General features: G+C 48.0%; 1 protein-coding gene across 5 annotated transcripts in view; it reads left to right on the forward strand.

Annotated features, from left to right (window-relative positions):
* The window catches only part of LOC116951108 (uncharacterized), a 191,394-nt gene that overhangs the window by 67,398 nt on the left and 102,730 nt on the right, over positions 1-21,266 (forward strand). For all 5 annotated transcript variants that reach the window (XM_076073536.1, XM_076073537.1, XM_076073538.1 and 2 more), the window contains 3 exons: positions 1,172-1,267; positions 2,547-2,573; positions 3,106-3,168. In XM_076073536.1, coding sequence (XP_075929651.1) covers positions 1,172-1,267; positions 2,547-2,573; positions 3,106-3,168 — 186 coding nt within the window. The remainder of the gene's footprint in view (positions 1-1,171; positions 1,268-2,546; positions 2,574-3,105; positions 3,169-21,266) is intronic.

Raw genomic sequence — 21,266 nt, forward strand, 5'->3', positions numbered from 1 at the left:
AGGAGCGATATCAGATATACATCTGCGTGTGTTTTAAATGTGTGGGAATCACATTGTGCGTGTAACACACACACACACATACACGCGCGCGCAGCACACACAGAAACAAAGCAACGGATAACGTCTACTTGGTAATCCTTCGCCCCTCATGAAGTTAATCGGATCGGGAATAAATTGAAGCGGAATAAAGGCAGAGCTGACAAGTGCATGCGTATCGAATCGTCGCCAGGTGTCGCGTCAGCAGGAACGTTTAATCCCATCCCACCCCTTGATGCGAATGGTCTCCTCTCAAGTGATCTATTGGAGCTCGCCGAGGTATGCGGCATTGGGTACGGAGCGTCCCATTCATGACGGCGGGGGGTGGGGGTGGCGGTGCGGAAGGGGTTTGTGATTGAAGGCGAGTTGTGGAAGCCGCACGGATGCGGTTGAAGCCCAGACACCCAGGTGTCTTCCTGCGTTTGCGGGACGGTGCCCATCTCTGTTGGCCGAAAATTCCACATTCTCATGGCAGGGGACAATCTCTTTGCAGTACAAACAGTGTTGGCCTGCCACGAAGTGGTACTCAACTTTGTATCGTTCATATATCAGAATCAGAATAATTATTTATACTGAAGGAATCCAGTAAGCTGTAAAGCTCAATATCCAGTAGGGGCAGGTCAGAACGTTAGAACAACAAACAACAACAAACAACAAAAACACGACAGAAACGTGCAGGAGAGGCAAACAAAAACATAGAAATAAAACTAAACCATGCCCATCCCACCAGGCATCATCATCATCTGGTTGATGATGATGATGATGACGATGGTCTTAGTCGATTTCCATCGGGGATTGTAATTTTGGACACGCCAAATTTTCCCATGTCGGTTGTGGCTCATTGCGCCCACTCTGGAGGAATGACGTTGGTGAGGTCGAGCACCGGGACGACTTGGAGCCCGCACTCCTCCGCTCGTCTGTCCTCGGACTCTGAGTCGGGCGCTCGAGGGTGGCCATGCAGCCAGAGACAAGTGCAGCGGCGACTGCTTGAACTGTTGTCAAACCACAAGTGCGTGTGTTCATTATTTCCGAACGTGCATGTGTCCTGATCTTCCCTGTCCTCCCCCCCCCACCTCCCTACCCCCCCCCCAACTCCTTCGCCCCGACTCCTCTGCGCACTCCGATATTCCTCCAGGGAATTCCCGGGAATTCGGGCCCCCAGGGATTCCGTGGGGAACCTGGCCCCCCCGGACCTCAAGGGCCCCCCGGAGAATCGGGCCTCTCTGGCAAGGTAAAAACACCGAGGAAGACGATGGTCGCCAAAATAACAGGCAGCGACGTCACCACAGCCGCTTGTGCCAGGCTAGGTTCGCTGTGACAGGAGGTCACGGGGACGGTCCCAGGTGTTATGGGTTCATCAGTGAGATGCCCGGCAGATGCACCACCTGTGCTCCCCACCTGTTACCACCACCACCACCACGACCGCCACCACCTTCTACCAGCACCGAGAAAACATCGGCCCCAAATAAACTCCCAAAAAAACCCGTAAAATCCTCCATGGCTCGAGCAAGCCCTGGGCCAGCCATTGGTGGGAAATTCCACATTCCCAGGTAAAGGATAAGACTTTCAATTAGAGACCGCCACGGTCACGGCCGTGACGTACGTGATGTTCCATGGCTTGTGGTAACCTTTTTATTGCTCGTGATTTCTTGTTTTGGTTGCCATTTCTTAATTTGTTTAATGCTTTTTAGTAGGGCTTTTATTTGCTTGGCTGTGGCTCCGTATGAGAATTGGTTCTCATACGAACAATTAACGTGCAGCGCTGTGGGATCCTATGACCCACGAATGACGCTGTAGAGACCAGCGTCATTCGTGTACGAGCCACTTCGCGCGAGGAGCTACTGTTTGCAAGTCCCACACGCATGCGAGGGGGTTCGCGTGATCTCTTTGGCCACGGGAGGGGGAACGACGCGAACGTCGCCTCGTGGAGAAAATCGCCGTGACCATTGCGCGTTACCGACCGCGGTAATTGCGTTGACTTGCGAGGGGGAGCAACTCGTGAAAGCGGCTAATGCTCAAATTATCCTCTCGCAGAGGAACTGCAATAAAGGAATGCAAACTCGTTAATGCGGTTGCCGAGGATTATGGGTTAGCAAATAAATAGACACGTGTGATTGTTTCTGGACAAAAAATATATATGTATTTCAGTTTACCAGGCAATGGGCCTTCAGGAACAATATTATCCGGCATTGTTTATGTTAAATCAGCCGAGCAGTATATACCTCCGTGATTGCAAGGTAATCAGTTAAAGTCCTGGTCGGATAATTTTTTGACCTGCTCTAGCTCATTGGAAATGTGTAATTTCAACCAGCTGGGCAGCACTGCTGTATTGTGCGTATTAAAACGGGGAGACTTTGACTGTTAGATGCGCATTATAAATTGGAATTATTATTCGATGTATTTACACGATTGGGCGAAAACGACATCGCGTTGGCTTGTGGGAATCTTGTACTGAACGCCGTTCATGCGTTTGAATGCTCTTTGCTCTCACTCCTCTTGTTTCTGCACAGGGTGACAAAGGAGACAAAGGAGAGAGGGTGAGTAATCTCGATCTCGGTGGACTCTTGTTGATTTCAGACGGTGTCCCCGGGGGTGTCCAATCTCCCGGCACGAGAGTCGTAACGATGGGATGAGTTTACTTATGAACTCATCCAACCTCCGTCCCGACGAGCAGAATAAAATGTGCAGCCCGTGATTTATCGAACGGCTGGTGGCGTGTGGAATGGGGGAAAGTGTGGCTGAGTGAGAGGTGGACGCGGTATCTTCTGCAGGGGCTCTCTAGAGAGTACTTTTTTTCCTGCTTTTCATGGCAGCATTAACCGACGGTAAGCAGATAAGGAGGAGGCTGATCACCGGTGAGTGAATCAGCGAGTGCTGGATCATCGATCACCCTGACAGCCGCGCGTTGAATTCTGTCCGGCGGTGCAGCGAGGTGGTAACCGAGCGCCGCAGGCCCAGGTGTGACAGCGGCGCTGTCGGCGGGAGGCGAGGGCAGTCGTCGCGAAACGTTAATAACGCATCGTGAATAACGCATCGAGTGTTGGCGCTGCGCTTCCGCGTCTCTCTCAGGGACCACCCGGGTACGGCGGCGGCGGTGATGGCGAAGCCACTAAAGGCAGTCCGGGCCTCCCTGTGAGTTCCGCAATGAGCACGATTGCACGCACACATGCACGGAGGGGGGGGGAGAAAGAAAAAAAATTATGAAAAGAAAAAAACGCCCGGGCGCCCTTCATCAGTGGCGTATGTACGCACGTCGGAATAGTTTCGTGCCGTCACTGAGCCAACGCGAACCGCCCACGCACGTTGCCGGCCGCCGTGCGGTGGCTCTATTGGGCCGGCGCCCGCCGATGTTCGGACACCGGATCGGCACGCCCGAGGGGTGTTTTGTGGCCACTGGAAGCCCCCAAGAGGCTGTGGCTGCTGTCTTTCAGATGCCGATGTGTGTATGTACGTAGCTGGCGATAAGGTGGCGTTGCGGGATGCTCTCCCTGCATCGTTCTGATGATCATCATTACGCGCGTCATCACATCGAAATCATCATCATCATTGTCGTCATCATCTAAAGGAAAATAAATAACGTGGGAATGGGCACACCGTGTCATGAGAACATGTATGTATGTATGTATGTTGAACTTCTTTCGCACCATACGTAGCCAACCGTGCTAATCGGAGGTGCGCGGGGTAAGGACACAAAAACAAGTTCTCGAGAAATGAGTTTTCAATCTAGATTTGAAAGTGCACAGCTCCAATGGCTTCTCAATAACAACACTGCGTGGCTTTAAATGGAAAGGTATGTACAGTATTAGGAAACGTTTCAGGCAATGGCCCTCCTTCATTGCATGAAAACAGAGAGGCCAGAGAGGTCCAGGACACTCGGAAGCTGGTCTATGCGTTTGTTTGTCTCTCGTATTGACTTTTGCAAATCACTGTTTTGCCGGAATCCCCATTGTTAAATCGTTAACTCGCCCGCAGCGCGTGCGGAGTGCGGCCTGCCCGAATCCTTTCGCGAAGCTCCGCCGGTTGCCAGACATGTGACCCCCTTGCACTGGCAGCGCTCCGCTAGCTGCCGGTCCCGTTTTTGACAAGAGTTCAAGATTCTTCTCCTCGACCCACAAGGCTGCTTAATGATGCTGCTCCCTCATGCATACCGGGACCTCCTCCTTCTCCTCCTCTCACGCTCACGGCCAACACAAGTTACAATTATCTGAACCCGCTCTTCCCCGAGGTCAACTCGGCCTCAAATGAGTACCTGGTGTGACCCGAGTTCGAATCCCACCCACGGCTGACTCCAGTGACGATTATCTGAACCGGTCCTGGGCCCCCTCTAGGCCGACTCAGCCTCAAATGTGTACCTGGTGGGGTGTGTGAAAATCGCCACTGGGAAGACAAAGGCGGCCGGGCGTGGTGCTGGCCACCCATCCCCTCGTGCGCTGTGTCGGCCTTCGTAGGTACAGTATTGCTCGCTAACAGCACTTGCCCCACTGGTCTACTAAAGCCATACGGGAATATTTGTCTTTGTTTTATCCAGCACCTTTTGTGATATCCGAGTGAAAGGCGCTTCAGAAGTGTAAATAATAATTATTATTAATAGATTTAGCTGGCAGGGCCACTGATGTGGACAAGCTGAGAGGAGCTGGAGGAGGAAGGCGTTGGGTTGAGTATCGAATTGAAGCCATGAGAAGCTGTGAGGTGCCCCCTCGTACACAGATTACAGATTACACAGATTACAGATTGCACAGATTACAGATTACACAGATTACAGATTACACAGATTACAGATTACACAGATTACATATTACACATATTACATATTACACAGATTACAAATTACACAGATTACATATTACACATATTACAGATTACACATTACAGATTAAACACAAAGAAAACGATCCCTGAATCAGCCTTATGGAGCATGGACTTAATTATACACGCACGTGGTGCATAAATAAATAACATCATATCTACAAAGCGCACTTGCAAAGTATATATGCATAATTAAATAAATTTCTTTTCGATTTAAGGCGTTCGTGACTGCAATGATTCATCTTCTTTGGTTCTTTCGGTAAAGCCACCCAGCAACATCAGCAAAGACGAACGTTTTGAATTATCTCAATTAAAAAAGAGGGATGATATTGTCGTTCTCTCAGCCGACAAAGGCAATGCCACTGTCATCATGGACAAAACAGAATATAATAACAAAATTCAAGAACTACTCAACGATGGCAGCTATACAAAAATAAAAAGAGATCCCACCAACAGCCTGGTCACCAAAACGAACAAAATTATTTCTGATTCAACAGCATTAATTGATGAGATCAAACAGTTCTCGTTGAAACCCTCTGCTGCCAGACCACCAAGATTATATGGCCTTCCAAAGATACACAAAGAAGATACACCCCTTCGTCCCATCGTCTCTACTATCAGCTCCCCCACCTACAAACTGGCACGTTTTCTGGCTGATATACTGCGACCTTTCACTGGAAAAACCACCTCTGCGGTACTAAATTCTACTCACCTGGTATCGACAATCAAAGACATTTCCCTGTCCCCAAACGACCTGCTTGTCAGTTTTGATGTGGTGTCATTGTTCACCAAAGTCCCGGTACCTGACACCATCGCTATCATTGAAGACCTGGTTCATCAAGGACTGCATACTGATGTACCCCCCCTGGTGAGACATTGCTTAACCAACACATACTTCACCTGGAATGGAACTTTCTACAAACAAACTGAGGGCACCCCAATGGGCTCCCCCCTATCTCCGGTTGTAGCCAACGTATTCATGGAAAAATTTGAAACTGACGCCATCCAGACTGCCATTCTACGCCCGACCTTATGGAAGAGGTACGTTGATGACACCTTTGTCATCTGGCCACATGGCCAGCCTGCTCTAGACCAATTCCGCGACCACATCAATTCCATACACCCAGCCATCAGATTTACCATGGAGGTCGAAAAAGATGGCAAACTACCCTTTTTGGATGTCTTAATTAAAAGGAGACATGATGGTTCAATGAGCCACTCTGTCTACAGGAAAGCTACCCATACAGATGCTTACTTGAAACTGGATTCCCACCACCATCCATCCCAGAAGAACTCCCTCATCAAGACTCTATACCATAGAGCCCAATGCATTTCCGACCAGGAACACATTACCAGTGAACTCAAGCACGTACACCAGGCTCTCAGGGCTAATGGCTACTCCGACTACACAATCCGCAAAGCCATCACTCCAGTCATGAAGAAGGATCCTCTTGTGGAGCCACTCAAAACCATCACCTTACCCTACATTGCAGGGGTCACTAAAAAGATCTCCAAAATCCTGAATAAACACAAGATCCAGGTCCGATTCAACACAGTACACAAAATCCGTGATTTAGTTCCATCTGTAAAAGATGCTCTTCCAGACATACAGTACCCGGGCATTTACAAACTAAAGTGCCTCTGTGGTAGTAGCTACATTGGAGAAACCAAAAGACATATCTCGGACCGCATCCGCGAACATAAAGCAGACTTGAAACACGGTAGGACGAACTCCTCTGCCGTGGCAGATCACTGTTACAATTCAGTGGGCTCACATGACATTGACTTCTCCAAGACGGAGGTTCTTTGCAAACCAACCGGCTACCATGAGAGATTCGTTCATGAGGCCATTCACATATACAAGCACAGAGACAATTTCAACCGAGAAGATGGATTCAGGCTTAGTAACCACTGGAAAGATGTGTTAAATCATTTCTGTTCTTAATTAATTGTATTTTTACGATGACCTTCAGACCGCAGCTCTTTCGCCAGCATTGCCTCTTAATACCTCTCACACCACGGTTAATGGTATGGTTTACAACATGGAGTATACTAGGGCCTCGCAGCTGTCTCTCTCCCCCTCCTCTGTTCCGACCATGGACGAACTCGTCCGTCTGAACGGGGCCCGTAGCTATCCGTGGTGTGGAAATTTGAGGGTAAGAATCCACCCATTTTTTCGCCATATAGCATTGTGATATATAACGACTTATTGTTGGTAGCTTAGCTGATTGGAGAATATAGAGTTTATTGATAACATGAAGGTAATTTATATTTTAGTTTTTATTGGTTCACTATATAGTACTGTGAATAGCTCAGATGTGTAGTCATTTCTGTGACCAGTCACTAGCAAATCACTCAGTTATTTCAATGCTAAATTCGCCTAGTTATTTCAATGCTAAATTCTCCTGTTTGATTTGTACTAAGTGCCTCGGTGAATGTGTATGCTCTGACTTCAACGTAGCTATTTCTGTAGCAGTTACAAGCGAATCACTCAGCTATTTCAATGCTAAATTCTATGCTAATTCCATTGTCAAGGGGTGCCTCTGCGGATGTGTATGCCTTAACTTAGCTATTTCAATGCTAAATTCTATGCTAATTCCTTTTAACAATGGGTGCCTCTGCGGATGTGTATGCTTTAACTTTTAACATAGCTATTTCTGTGACCAGTCACAAGCTAATCATTCAGCCATTTCAATGCTAAATTTTATGCTAATTCCTTTGTCAAGGCTCTTTGTTCCTCTCACACAGCTTAAAAGCCGTGATCTGAACGTGGCTCTCTCACTCCAGCGCTGTCCTACCAGACAGTCTCGCCCCCTTCACCTGATGAAGGCCGCTTGTGTTGTGGCCGAAACGTCGTGAGAATATTATTGTGTTATTTTATTTTATCAATTTATTATTTTATTCTCATTCTACGTGACTTTACCGAAAGAACCAAAGAAGATAAATAAATTTCAACGTTGAGTCGACCGGCAGGTTGCTTGGTATGGGTGTGCCTACATCTGGCCAATGTAGAAGAGTGGACCAAATTTCCACCATAGAGTTGGCTGTAGTGGAGGCTCTTACCAATAGCATTGGCATGAGCAAGCACTTGCAGGGGCTGCACCTTTACCTTTTACGCTGTGACTATTCACCAGGAGTCACCGGATTTCTTCTCGGCTATTGCGTCGACATTCTCTCCAAAGACGTGCCAAAAAGAACAAAATGCAGTCGTCAACGGACTGATTTTACGTTTGTATTTAGCACAGGTGCAAACTCTGAGCAGATACGAACCTTCCCAGGCATTAATTGAAAAATATATTATAATAATAAAATGCTCCAAAACTATTGGTCAGAAATTATAGGGGGACCATACTTTTTTAGGTCAAAATTCAAACATCGTGGTTTTCTGATCGTGAAGTTCATATATACAGACCTGGACTCTGTTTATGCTAAGTTTCAGCTTCCTATCGCTTCTAAAGCTTCAGTGGCCCTTAATCCAGTTCTGTTTTGGTCTACATCAGTGGTTCTTAACCTCCATTGCAGCCTTGCACCCCTTTGGTTCTCAATCATAAGACAAATTGTGTAATGTTAATAAATACACAGGGTGTGATGACACAACGTAGTTGCACGTACGTGGCCGTGCTTGATTTGAGTTTCGATGATTTACCTTCGAAAAAAATCTGGCGATGGCTCGCACCCCCAGAGAGGGCATCCCACACCACCAGGAGGCACGTGCACCCCAGGTTAAGGACCCACTGGTCTGTATGTACGGGCTGCTTATGCAGCTTTACTCTTTAACCAGCAGATGGGGAAATAGTCCAGAAATTTTCAATCCACATCACAACTCGTTTGGATTTAGCGTGTAAACGCACCCATGTGACACATGTTGTATGATCCATACGTAGGCGTATGTAACAATGCACAGCTTTTATCGATTCATATCAATTCTCGTGATCACATTGCACGCATCGAAACGCGTGTGAGAATATTTTTTTTTTTTACCATGAATACAAATTCGATGGAACTAAAGTATTCCTTCCTAATGTCACATTTGGGCAGACGAAATGAGCGACAATGTACAAACGAGCTGAAAACAACCCTGACAATACACTCAGAGACTCATTTAACGGGTGTGCAAATATTAATCACGTGCCTACTTTAACACTGATCCTTCCACTCAATGTGCTCGCATATCACCGCTTGGGAGAACGTATGACAGCGCTCACTGTGATTGCACAATGGAAATTAAACACTCGGCTTACGTTTGGGATAATGCAGTGAGAGCGACTTAACATGTCAGACACCGTACGAATAAGGTGGAACAATGAAAATAAATAGGTTACGTTTTTTTATCATCGTTCCATCTCCGCGGCGACCGTCACACCTGAACACGTTTTCTCCTTCCCCTGCCATTCCGTCACCAGCCTCATCAGTTGGCCATCGCCGCGTGGTAATCAACTTAGCCCACTTAAGTTTTCTCAGTCAGCGTAAGGGTCTCTGGTTCTCGTCTCCTCCCTGAATCACGTGCTCCTCCTCCTCCTCATCATCTCTCTCAGAGTAAATTACCAGCGCGCAGCTCTCCTTGCCGAACAAGATAATACTATATAGCGGTAATTGTTCTTCTTCGGAAGGCACAGAGGGAGAGAGAAAGAAAGAGAGAATATTACTGGAGTTTAAATTATGTATTATAAACTTTGCTTGATTCAATTTTAAATCCACATTCGAAAATAATCAGTTCAGCTTTGTCCAAAATCCTGATTAGCAGTCTCCCGAAAAAAAGTTTTGAGACTTGGTGAGCCTTTAATGGTGAACAATCTTAAAAAAAAACATTGAGCTCACTAGTTCTCATCTGTTCAGATGAGCATGGGACATCACTCATCCCCCACGAGGGTCAGTTGCGTAAATTCCACATGCCTGTGGCGGTGATCGGTTTTTACATCGGATGACCATTTTCTGACGTCATATAAATCTGCACTCCCTGTGTCGACGGATTTGTTGGACTTGAATTGGCGGCATTTTCATTGAGTGCGTCGAGAGCTCTGCTCCAGTGCCACCCAGCAGTATAATGCAACATTGCAGCGCTATTGCCATGGACACGACTCCAACGTGAGCTTGCCGGCCTAGCTTTGATTCCCAGCCACGGCAAAGTATTAATAGTGAGTGATTCCTGAATCGGTCTTGGCCCGCAATTCTACCCTCCAACCCCCCACCCCGACCACCGCCCCAACTACGTGCCCCCCTCCCACCCACCAATTACGACTCCCTTCCTTGACCAAGCAGTACTAACCAGTGTGGTGAAGTATGGTCAAACATTCCCAATGACCAGGGGCAGTGATAAATTAACAAAGGGGTGTTTGCAAAACGTGCCAACGAGTTACTCCTTCGGCACACTATCCAACACCGGTGTGCTGAAGTAGCATCTAATTCGCGCGTTGTGTCTACGTGACAAACCTTGCTAAATTGGCCAGTGTTGGATGGTGGCGGGTTTAACGGCGCATTTACATTCACGCGATGGAACCCAACAGCAACAAAACCTTTTGTTACGGAGGGAGGAAAATCTCTCTGCGACGAATTCACTTCTCACCAGCCAGCCAGCACTCCCGACGTCCAGCCCGGTTGCTTGCTGCGAAGTGTTGTCGCGTAGGGGGGTGGTGGACGATACAAGAATGTGCGTGCCCCTTAAAATGTGGGCAGCAGCGTCTGGTTATTGAGGCTTCCGTCGCGGATTCTTGTTTGCGCCCCATTAAGAGATAACCTTTTGGAGCGATCTCGGCAAGGCGTGCTCGAATCTCGGGCACACTTGACTTATCGGACGTGCTTTAATGTGTCCGCTGCCTACGAGACGTAGCACCGCCTGCCCGCCATCCAATGCAGGAATGAGATTTGTTGTAATTCTTTTTTTTCCTCCTGCAAATCTGTTGCCGTGCAACATGTGTGAACGGGCTGCCTTTTTAAATGATCCTGTGTGCCTTTGGGATGTAATCCCAAATCCTGCTTGGCACGGTTTCTCTCCCCCTGCTAAAAGCAGCTTGGAGTAGCGCTTGACCTTAAAATTGTTGACCCCCCCTTTTTCTGGCCAGTTTTGGAAATTCAACATTCCTTTTTCTCGCCGGTGTTGAAAATTCAACATTCCTTTTTTTTTGGCCGGTGTTGGAAATTCCACATTCCTTTTTTTTACCGGTGTTGGAAATTCCACATTCCTTTTTTTTTGGCCAGTGTTGGAAATTCCACATTCTTTTTTTTTTGGCCGGTGTTGGAAATTCCACATTCCTACATTGCGGGTGACCAACGATCTCTCTGAAGACCAGACGACTTGGAACTTCCCATGCAACGGTTCTAGTATTCGTCGAACCTGGAGGGAAAATGAGCCAGATCATCCTCTCTCACTTCTCCCGAGGTCGCTGGGGACCACACATTTCTGGCAGCAGCAGCAGCAGTCCTCTACTGTTGCCAATCGTCCCTGTATCCCATGAGACGCAGGGATGATCGTTTTCTTACGTGCATTTTTTTGTTCGCTTTATTTACGTATATTTTTTGTTATTTTTTTGCTAAGTAGTGGGGTTTTTGTTTTTGTACCATCTGTGTAATGGACTGGCTAATTGATGTTGCAGCGTTGTGGGATGCAATTGCATGAATGACGCTCTATAAAAAAATATTATTATTATTATTAGAGCCTCCTCCTCCATTCCATCAGTCCACCTTCTATCTCTGTTTTCTCCCACGAGTGTTGCCATTGCTTTTGCTGGATTTCCCGTTTGGTGGCTCTCATCCCACATAACCGTACTGTTGCAGTTTGTGTACCTAAATTACATCGATATATTTTTGTGTTCGGCAACATTCATGGCTGCCTTTTTTCTCCCCAGTGTTTGATCTTTAGACGCCATTTCAGGTACTCATTTAAGGCTGAGTCAACCTCGGCGAGACCCAGAACTGGTTCAGATAATGTTAGCCTCGGCTGGGAATCAGACCCTGGTTAGCTGGTTTCGTAGTGCGTGCATAAACACACACGGTCACACCCTCACACAGATGCAGACTCACACACCCTCGAAAACACCCATACTCACATGCACACATTCACGCAGACACGTATGCATACATTCACACACACACAGACATGTGCACACTCACATTCTCACACCTGCACACACACTCACTCGTACAGCAATACGCACACTGACAAATTCTCTCACACCCGCAGACACAGACGAAGATCCCCGGTATAGCCTTAGCAGACTGTTGGGGCAAGTGCTGTTTGCGAACAGCACATATAAAGGTCGGCACGGCACAGGAGGGGGTGGGTGGCCAGCAACACCCCCGGCCGGCCGCCTTTGTCTCTCCAGTGGCGATGCTGACACAGCGCATCAGATACTCATTTGAGGCTGAGTCGACCCAGGGGAGGACCGGTTCAAATATTCGTCACCGCTACCGCTCCCCACACAGACACACATTCACAAACGCACAGCCACACATTCTCAAACGCACTGACACACATTCACAAACACACAGACACACATTCACAAACACACAGACACATATTCACAAACGCACAGACACACATTCACAAACGCACAGACACACATTCACAAACACACAGACACACATTCACAAACACACAGACACACATTCACAAACGCACAGACACACATTCACAAACGCACAGACACACATTCACAAACACACAGACACACATTCACAAACGCACAGACACACATTCACAAACACACAGACACACATTCACAAACACACAGACACACATTCACAAACGCACAGACACACATTCACAAACGCACAGACACACATTCACAAACACACAGACACACATTCACAAACGCACAGACACACATTCACAAACCCACAGACACACATTCACAAACGCACAGACACACATTCACAAACGTACAGACACATTCACAAACACACAGACACACATTCACAAACGCACAGACACATTCACAAACGCACAGACACACATTCACAAAACACATTCACAAACACATAGACACATTCACAAACGCACTGACACAGTCACAAACACACAGACACACATTCACAAACGCACAGACACACATTCACAAACGCACAGACACGCGCTCCCCCGTATCCACATCGATACACACGCACGCACAATTCACACACTCTGTCACACCTGCACACCTGCACACGGGCACACTCGCCGACACACGCACAGACACCCCACACAGAGGTGGCCTGCAATAAGGAGACGGCTCCGTGTGGTCCCTAGAGAGCCGCCGTCTCCACAGCTCGTTAGGTGTGACGGGCGCCGGGGCTGCCTGCGCAGATACGCAGCGAAAATTCCAGGGCCACTTTGCCGCTCATAACGCTCCGGTGGTCTGATAGCCAACTCCGAGCGCATCCTCCGAGTCCTGAAACCGCTGGCTCGAGAGAGACAGAGAGACAGAGAACGACACCGCCCGGCTTCCAAGCATCCGTTGTGTTACTTGTCGCGGTTTGTAGGCGCTCGACTCGCGGCCGGAAGGTCCCTGAGTTCAACTCCCGTCGCGGGGAACTCGGCCCTCCGGGGGTCGATTAAAAAAAAAGAAGAGCTTTTTGACTTAAGACTTTCGTGACTGCAGGAATTCATATTCTTGGTTCTTTCGGTAAGGTCATGTTGAAAAAAATGAAAGTAAATAAAATTAAATTATTTTACATTTTTATTTTATTTACTTTTATTTTTTATATAAAAAATAATAAAGTATTTTTTACATAAAAATAAAAGTAAATAAAAAATCAAACAAATAGTATTTTATTTACTTTTACTTTTTATTTATTTATTATTTCCTTTTACTTTACGGGACTTCACCGAAAGAACCAAGAATGTACAAAAATGAGCGCCGATTCGCAGCGGGTTGTAATGCCGTGCAGTGGATCCGGGTCAGTGTGTGTGTGTGCTGTGAAGGAATGTGGAATTCCAGCCACGATCTCAGGCCCACCCAACCGGGACACTTTGGAAGGAGCGCCGGGGTTGGGCCCGGGTGCTTTTTGTGTTCATCATGATCGTCACTATCAATAACGACGTTACTAATCATCAATGTCATCGTCGTGATCATCATCATCATCCCTCGGGAGTCGATAAAACTGGTAACACGTTGTCGGAACAATGGTCACTGTTGACTTTTCATTTGTTGTCCTTCCCCCGCTCTTCCGATTTGTTCGGTTGGCTGCGTACGTTGCGAAAGAAGTTCAACGTACATCGGTGGCTCACTGTGGCTGCGTCGGAGATATGAGCTAGCCGCCTCCTGAGTTCCTGCGTTTAAGTCACCAGCTATTACAGATTTCTTTTTGACGCGAGACCAGTTGATTGATGGGTCCTCAGTGCGGTTACCAGTGACTGCACAAAGCAATCCCAGCACATTACCGCAGAAAATTACCACAGCGTGGATTTTTCTCCGGGTCCTCCGGTTTTTCCCCTCCACATTTAGAAACAACGTCGTGCGTTTTGGAGTATTTGACTGCTAAAAATTTCCACACGATGATAGGCCACTTCGTTGAGCTATCATAGTGGCCAGTCCTTCCGCAAAAGAGCTACATAGCTCAGTTGGTTTTACCTGGTAAAATTAAAAAAACAGTTTAGTTTTAAAATACTCGGCTTGCTTCACAGTGCAAGTTAACGGTCACGTGTGCCGGTTTCAAAAGAGAGCAAGGTGGACGCGCGCCAGGCTACAGGGTCCAACATTTGCCAAATTAAAAAAAAAACGACTTGCGAACTCCGCACTGATTGGGAAGCGACGCAGCAACATCGCCCCCCTACCGTGAGACTTAGCAGTACCCCCCCCCTCTGCCCGAGAGAGAGGCTTTGGAGACTCCACGAGGCTCTTCCCGGGTGAATGAATGTCGGGAGACCCGCTACACAGTTCGTGCTGGGGGCCGGTGCGGTCAGTCGGTGGCGATGCAACAGAACGCGCGTCGAACCTAAATAAATTAGTTTTCGATCTAGATGATGCAAAGGTGCACCGCTCCAGTGGCTTGCTAATGTCGGAAGGAAGAGCGTTCCAGACAGCGCCGGATTATCCCAGGAGCATAAGTAGCTACACGTGTAGTAGCTACGGGCCCCGCACTTTCAAGAGCCCCGCGCTAAATGCTTTCAAGCCATCAATTCCGGTTCAGTGATTCTGCACTTGCTCTATTACTATAGTACTATACTGCCTTCAACTTTTATGAAGGACTGAGTGTTTAAGGTTAGCGATTTGTCGTCTTATCTGGCTGTATAGCAAATGAAAAAAAATACAATTACTTGACTATGCAAGTTAAACATTTGTGTCTTAATATTTACGTGTTTTTTTAAATTTGATTTTAGGGCCCCTTTATGACGCGTGCTACAGGCCCCGCACTAGCTTAATCCGTCACTGGTTCCAGACGGCCTCGGAAGCGCATCTGAACGCGTCGCGCGATGCGGTGACCACCGCCTTTGTTCGATGGCCTGCAGCCGAAAGCCGCCTGCCGCCGCCGCTGCTGCTGCGAGGATGACCGGAGTGTCGCGTGATGTTGTTGGTTTATGCTCCTTGACGAGATCAGCGAGCCATCGTGGTTCATTTGTGGCGAGCTCTTTGCCGTGTAATGAGTGCGTCCCTTATAACGTATTATTCCTTCGGCAACCGGAAGCCTATGCAACTTGTCGGCGAGCGAGCGAGGGAGGGAGGGAGAGAGGTGATTTGGTGGTGGGGCCTCGCTGTCCTGCGGGCAATCCCAGAATTTAAAGAGCGCGGGCGCCTTTTATTGAACGGCCGGAGACCGTGATGCAGCCGCGTGATTATAATGGATTCGAGGATGATCATTAGTGAGGCAATCGTCACGAGATCACTTGGAGATAAGAATCCACCGGCTCATTCTTCTGCACCCCCCCCCCACACACTTTGAATGGGGCGGTGATACCGTCGAGCGGGGAGACTGCGTGTCCCTTGTGTTGCAGCAGGGGCTCGTGGTTATAGCCCCGTGGCCACACGGGTTAATACTGCTGCGGGTGTGTTAACAACCAATGATGCTTTCCTAGGTGAATACATGTTATAAAGTCAATTTGCCCAAAATCATTTTGCTGGTAGGACTGGGCAAAAACAAAATTGCTATGCGAGATTATCAACGGGGGAGACTAATTAAACGGTTGGCATTGTTATGAATAACACCGGGCCACTGCCATATTAAAGTCGACGTTCAACCGCTGGCTCAACGTGGCCAAGGGAGAGAAGCGTTTCGCCATTCTCGTTTGTTGTACAGAGAGAGGCTTTGGCCTGACTGCCAGTTAAGTGATGGTGTTGTTATTGGGTCTGACAAAACAATAACTTTGGAGTGGCTGAGAAAAAAAGTGAATTGTGGCGTGCAATTATTTTCGTATGACCAGTGGGCAAATTTGGCCTCAAGGAAAAATGAATAAATCAATGTAGCTCTCATGCTTTGGACACAATATTGCTTGTCCTTTTCTTTTATACTGCTGTCGTTTATGGCAATTGATGACCGTATTGGACATATCTCTGTAAAAATATTCATATCCTGACTGAGCACGTGAAATAAATCTTCTCTTCCCATCATATAAAAATACACCTAATCGTGAAAACAAAGTTAAGATTTACGAGTAACGGTCCATATATATATAGATGGGCCGGCGGTCGTATAAATTGTGCCAGTTGTGGAAATTCCATATTCCCATGGCGGGGACGAGTCCAGCTCATTAAATTATCAGCGCCATCATGGTCATCGGCATTTTGTGACCTTGCCAGCATCTTTATCGTCATGATTAGGAACAAAAACCTCAAAAGATATTTCCTGCTCAAATGAGCATGGAGAGGCGGTGCCCATCTCTTGGTTACGGCTCTTAGCCAGTGGGTTAAATTCCACATTCCTATGGTGGCGGCGAGTCTATCCGCAGGACAACAACCATTGACTGTCCCTCGAAGCGCGCCCTATTTTATCGACCCTACCGGGAGGCATGATGATGATGATGGACGGGGCTGATTCAACCCCCAACCAGAATGTGAACTCGGAACCTTCTGATTGCGAGCCGCTCGCTTTAGTGTTGAGCCACCACCTGGCCGGATGTGATTGGTCGTCAGTCACGATCATCCCTTCATTTTAAATGATTGCACGATTAGCGCGGTTGGCTACGTACGGCGATACGTCGCCAGCCATGCGTTGGCGTTAATAGGTGCTCGCAGACATCACCTTCACCAACAAGTCTGTAAGCGATACAGGGAGTGTTGATCTGGCAGTTGTGCTGGTGGTGATGGTGCTGGTGATGGTGGTTGCGATGGCAGTGAAGGTGGAAGTGGCACGTGCTGTGTAATTAATGTAATATTTCAATTTGCAATATACTTTTAAGTGCCGTGAATTTTCAAATTCAACAAGAGCCATCAGTTTTCACCAGACTTGCAACCGATAAAAAAATGTGTTGCAATTCACACATTTGGGTGAGAATTTAAAAAAAGCTAATTCCCTTCGGGCGACAATGTGTGAATAATTCAGTGCCTTCCCATGAAATGTTGATTATATGGAAATTAATTATATGCCTATAATCCACCCACCTCCACCCTACATCCCTACCCCCGTCTGCAGCTGAGACCTCCTAATCCATGCCTTTATCGCACACCACCTCGACAAGTCTCAACGCCCCTCTCCTCTGTGTCCTCCCCAAACCCATCGCCAAAACAACTTTCATTCTCAGCCTTTTCTCTCCCCCCGCCCCCACGCTCGACAAATGAGCATTGCGCTTCCCCTAATCCTCAGCAACACCTCCACTGGCTGCCAATCATCCCAGCTCCTGGTTCGGCCCACAAGTTACCCTGCTGTCCTCGCCGGCGTTCACCGTTGCGCCGGAGAGCCGCGTGGCCGTGTTTGCGTCTCGTACCCCCCCCCCCGCACGTCGTTTGGCACGATGCGGATACCCCGATGCGCAAATATAAACCTAAAAACCTCTCCAGTAGCGGTGCGACTGTGGGTATCGTCCAGAACACACCGTAACGACGTATAACGACGCAATGGCCCGGTCCGTAAATACGTAGGAGACATTGCAGCGATACGCTACTCCGCTGTCTCCTGACGCGGTTATCTGACTTGACCACCTGAATGTGAAATTGTAGTCGTTGTTCTCTGCATCTGCATCAGCCGCACGACAAGAATGAGTTTGGCACGATGTCCGACGCTTCCCACCACGTTTCGCTCGCCATGCCAGAGCTCACAGCACGGCGAGCGGTGAAAGTTCGTAAAGCTCTCCGAACAACGACAACAAGGATAACAACAACGCACGGTTGAATGCAAAGCACGACCGTAGAGATCCTGTGTGAACTCATCACTGCCCAACCAGCACCACTCCTCTGTAATCTCGCTCGACTCTCCTCCACGTGTTTTCCGCTCCGGGCATCCGTCAAATCTACGAGTCGATCTCCGCTTAGTGCGACGTTACTCCTTCTTCTACTCCGCGGCCTACTGTGGTCTTGAACTCACTCCCCCTTGGTGTCCACGTGACCAATGCCCTACCCTTGTTTAAGTTCAGGCTCAAAACCTTCCTTTTTTCCTCTATCTATGATTGGCTGCCTGTATCCGATGTAACAAATTGCCACTGCCCTACCTTCCTACCTACCAGTGATCATTGCCTCTTCTCTCCTGTATAGTGCCTTGTAGCCTGCTCTTTCGTAACAATAACACAAGTTCAACCCGCTCATCAATAACACTAAGCTCAATATATATTAGGAACCGTTTCAGGCAATGACCCTTCTTCATAGCAGTCACTGTCTGTTTGTCTGCAATAAAGATGGCCCATTTCCCAAAATGTTGCCTATTATATATAAAATCGCATTTTATGGCGGTGTTATTGATGAATGTGTTGATTTACTGTAATTTGAGCTTGTGTACCACTGCCAATGTACTACAAAAAAAAACCTAAATCTTATTTACTTAAAATTCCTACACCCGAAGGAATGGCTCACTGCACATAACAATCATCAAAGGTCAACAAAAGGCCCCATCAAAAACATTATTGTATTTTATTGCCTCCCAGGCTATTAATTTGTTATTCACAAATGCATACTCGTTTCAATGAGTTTATAGACACATTGTGGAAATTTTAGGTCATATTTAAATTTAAAAGTATTTACCAAAAATTCCTTCAAATGACTGTAATCATGAAATGCACGACTGTAACACAGTTGTTGTGAGCAAGTTGAAATTAAGCTCCCGAGATTTTTGCCCATAATTCCACCAATTGCTTGGCAGCACTGTTGATCGGAACACCCAGTGGGGCATGGCGAGTGAGCTTTTCCACTTTACGAAGGTGCCGCTGTTGCAGTCGTCCACGCGGCTGATGATAAATGCGTGGACGAGCATCTTCCGCGGTCTCCACAGTCAGAGCGCGATGGAACTGCGGCGCAGTTGCCGGAGCCTGTAGAAGCACCGTGCAGTCAGGCGCCTGATGTGAGTGGCAAATCGACGAGAACACCAAGGCACGCGGTTGCCTTATCCGACACTGGGATGTCGCAGCCGTCTATGTGGAGAGGCTCACAATTGACTCTCGACAGCTGATGGCGGGTCCCAAGTACGATGAATTTAGTCTTAATCGAGTTTAGCTTCAGATGGTTTGATGTCATCCGGTTCTTTATGTCGTTGAGACACAATATGAGGCTTGGAACGTGTGAGACGCCCGGGTCAGCTTTCGTACGGAAGTAAAGTTCTGTGTCGTCGGCATCTGAATACACGCCGATACTCTGACGGCGGGCGATGCCGTTGACATCACCGGTGTAAAGTCGGGAGAGGCCCGGGCCAAGTAACCTGTGTGACAGGTTACCGGCAAACATGACCCTTTGTGACCGACCTGTAATGAAGGACTCAATCCATTACAGCATGGTACCCTGTATACCATAAGCAGTTCGATGTTACAATCAACCACGTCAAACACAGAAGACGGGTATATTAAGCAGAGTAGTGTGACTTCACCGCAGTCGGCTGCAATGGGTGCGTCATGGATGACCTTCAGCATTGCCGATTGAAGGCTTGGAATGAGGCTGTTTTGCTCTAGATCGGCTGTAAGCTGTCGACATACCAATCCCTCGACTATTTTCGAACATAAATGTCAAATTGGAGATTGGCCTGTAGTTACTCTGGTCGGAGGGGTCTGCTCCAGCCTACCTCATCCGTGGTGTGACTATAGCATGGCGCCGGCTTTTTGGTAGAAAAATCCTGCGTGGAGTGAAGCATTACACATACTCGCGATGAGAGGCTGAAGTTGTGGAAGTAACTCCTTCAAAATGTGCATCGGCATTGGGTCCAGTACACAGGACTCTGTTGGACCAGCCATGATGATCGTCTGGATTTTCGTCAGCTGTAGATGGCACGAAAATACCCATCAGGGCCTGGTCTGGCGGCAGAAATGACTCAGGAGCATTGCGTTCCGTTTCTCGACAAACGGCAGCAACCTTCTGAGTGATACTAATTTAATGAGGTCCTGCACTGACGGGCAATTTGCGCTGTTTGTTATTGCGGCAGGCACTCGTTGAACGCGTTGCAGCATTTTCGCTCCGATGCGGTTCTTTTATTTGGGAACACTTTTCGCAAGATGCAGACCGTGTGCACCGTTATAGCGCAGACCGCGCGCACCGTTATAACGTGGAGTGCGTGCACCGTTATAACGTGGAATGCGTGCACCGTTATAATGTGGAGTGCGTCCGCCGTTATAACGTGGAATGCGTGCACCGTTATAACGTGGAGTGCGGCCACCGTTATAACGTGGAATGCGTGCACCGTTATAACGTGGAATGCGTGCACCGTTATAACGTGGAGTGCGTGCACCGTTATAACGTGGAGTGCGTGCACCGTTATAACGTGGAGTGCGTGCACCGTTATAACGTGGAATGCGTGCACCGTTATAATGTGGAGTGCGTCCGCCGTTATAACGTGGAATGCGTGCACCGTTATAACGTGGAGTGCGGCCACCGTTATAACGTGGAATGCGTGCACCGTTATAACGTGGAATGCGTGCACCGTTATAACGTGGAGTGCGTGCACCGTTATAACGTGGAGTGCGTGCACCGTTATAATGTGGAGTGCGTCCACCGTTATAACGTGGAGTGCGTGCACCGTTATAACGTGGAGTGCGTGCACCATTATAATGTGGAATGCGTGCACCGTTATAATGTGGAATGCGTGCACCGTTATAACGTGGAGTGCGTGCACCGTTATAACGTGGAATGCGTGCACCGTTATAACGTGGAGTGCGTCCACCATTATAACGTGGAATGCGTGCACCGTTATAACGTTGAGTGCGTCCAGCGTTATAACGTGGAGTGCGTCCAGCGTTATAACGTGGAATGCGTGCACCGTTATAACGTTGAGTGCGTGCACCGTTATAACGTTGAGTGCGTCCACCGTTATAACGTGGAATGCGTGCACCGTTATAACGTGGAGTGCGTCCAGCGTTATAACGTGGAGTGCGTCCAGCGTTATAACGT

This window comes from Petromyzon marinus, chromosome 42, assembly GCF_048934315.1.
Source record: "Petromyzon marinus isolate PM22_M1 ecotype Great Lakes invasive population chromosome 42, UKy_Petmar_22M1.pri1.0, whole genome shotgun sequence".
NCBI lineage: Eukaryota > Metazoa > Chordata > Hyperoartia > Petromyzontiformes > Petromyzontidae > Petromyzon > Petromyzon marinus.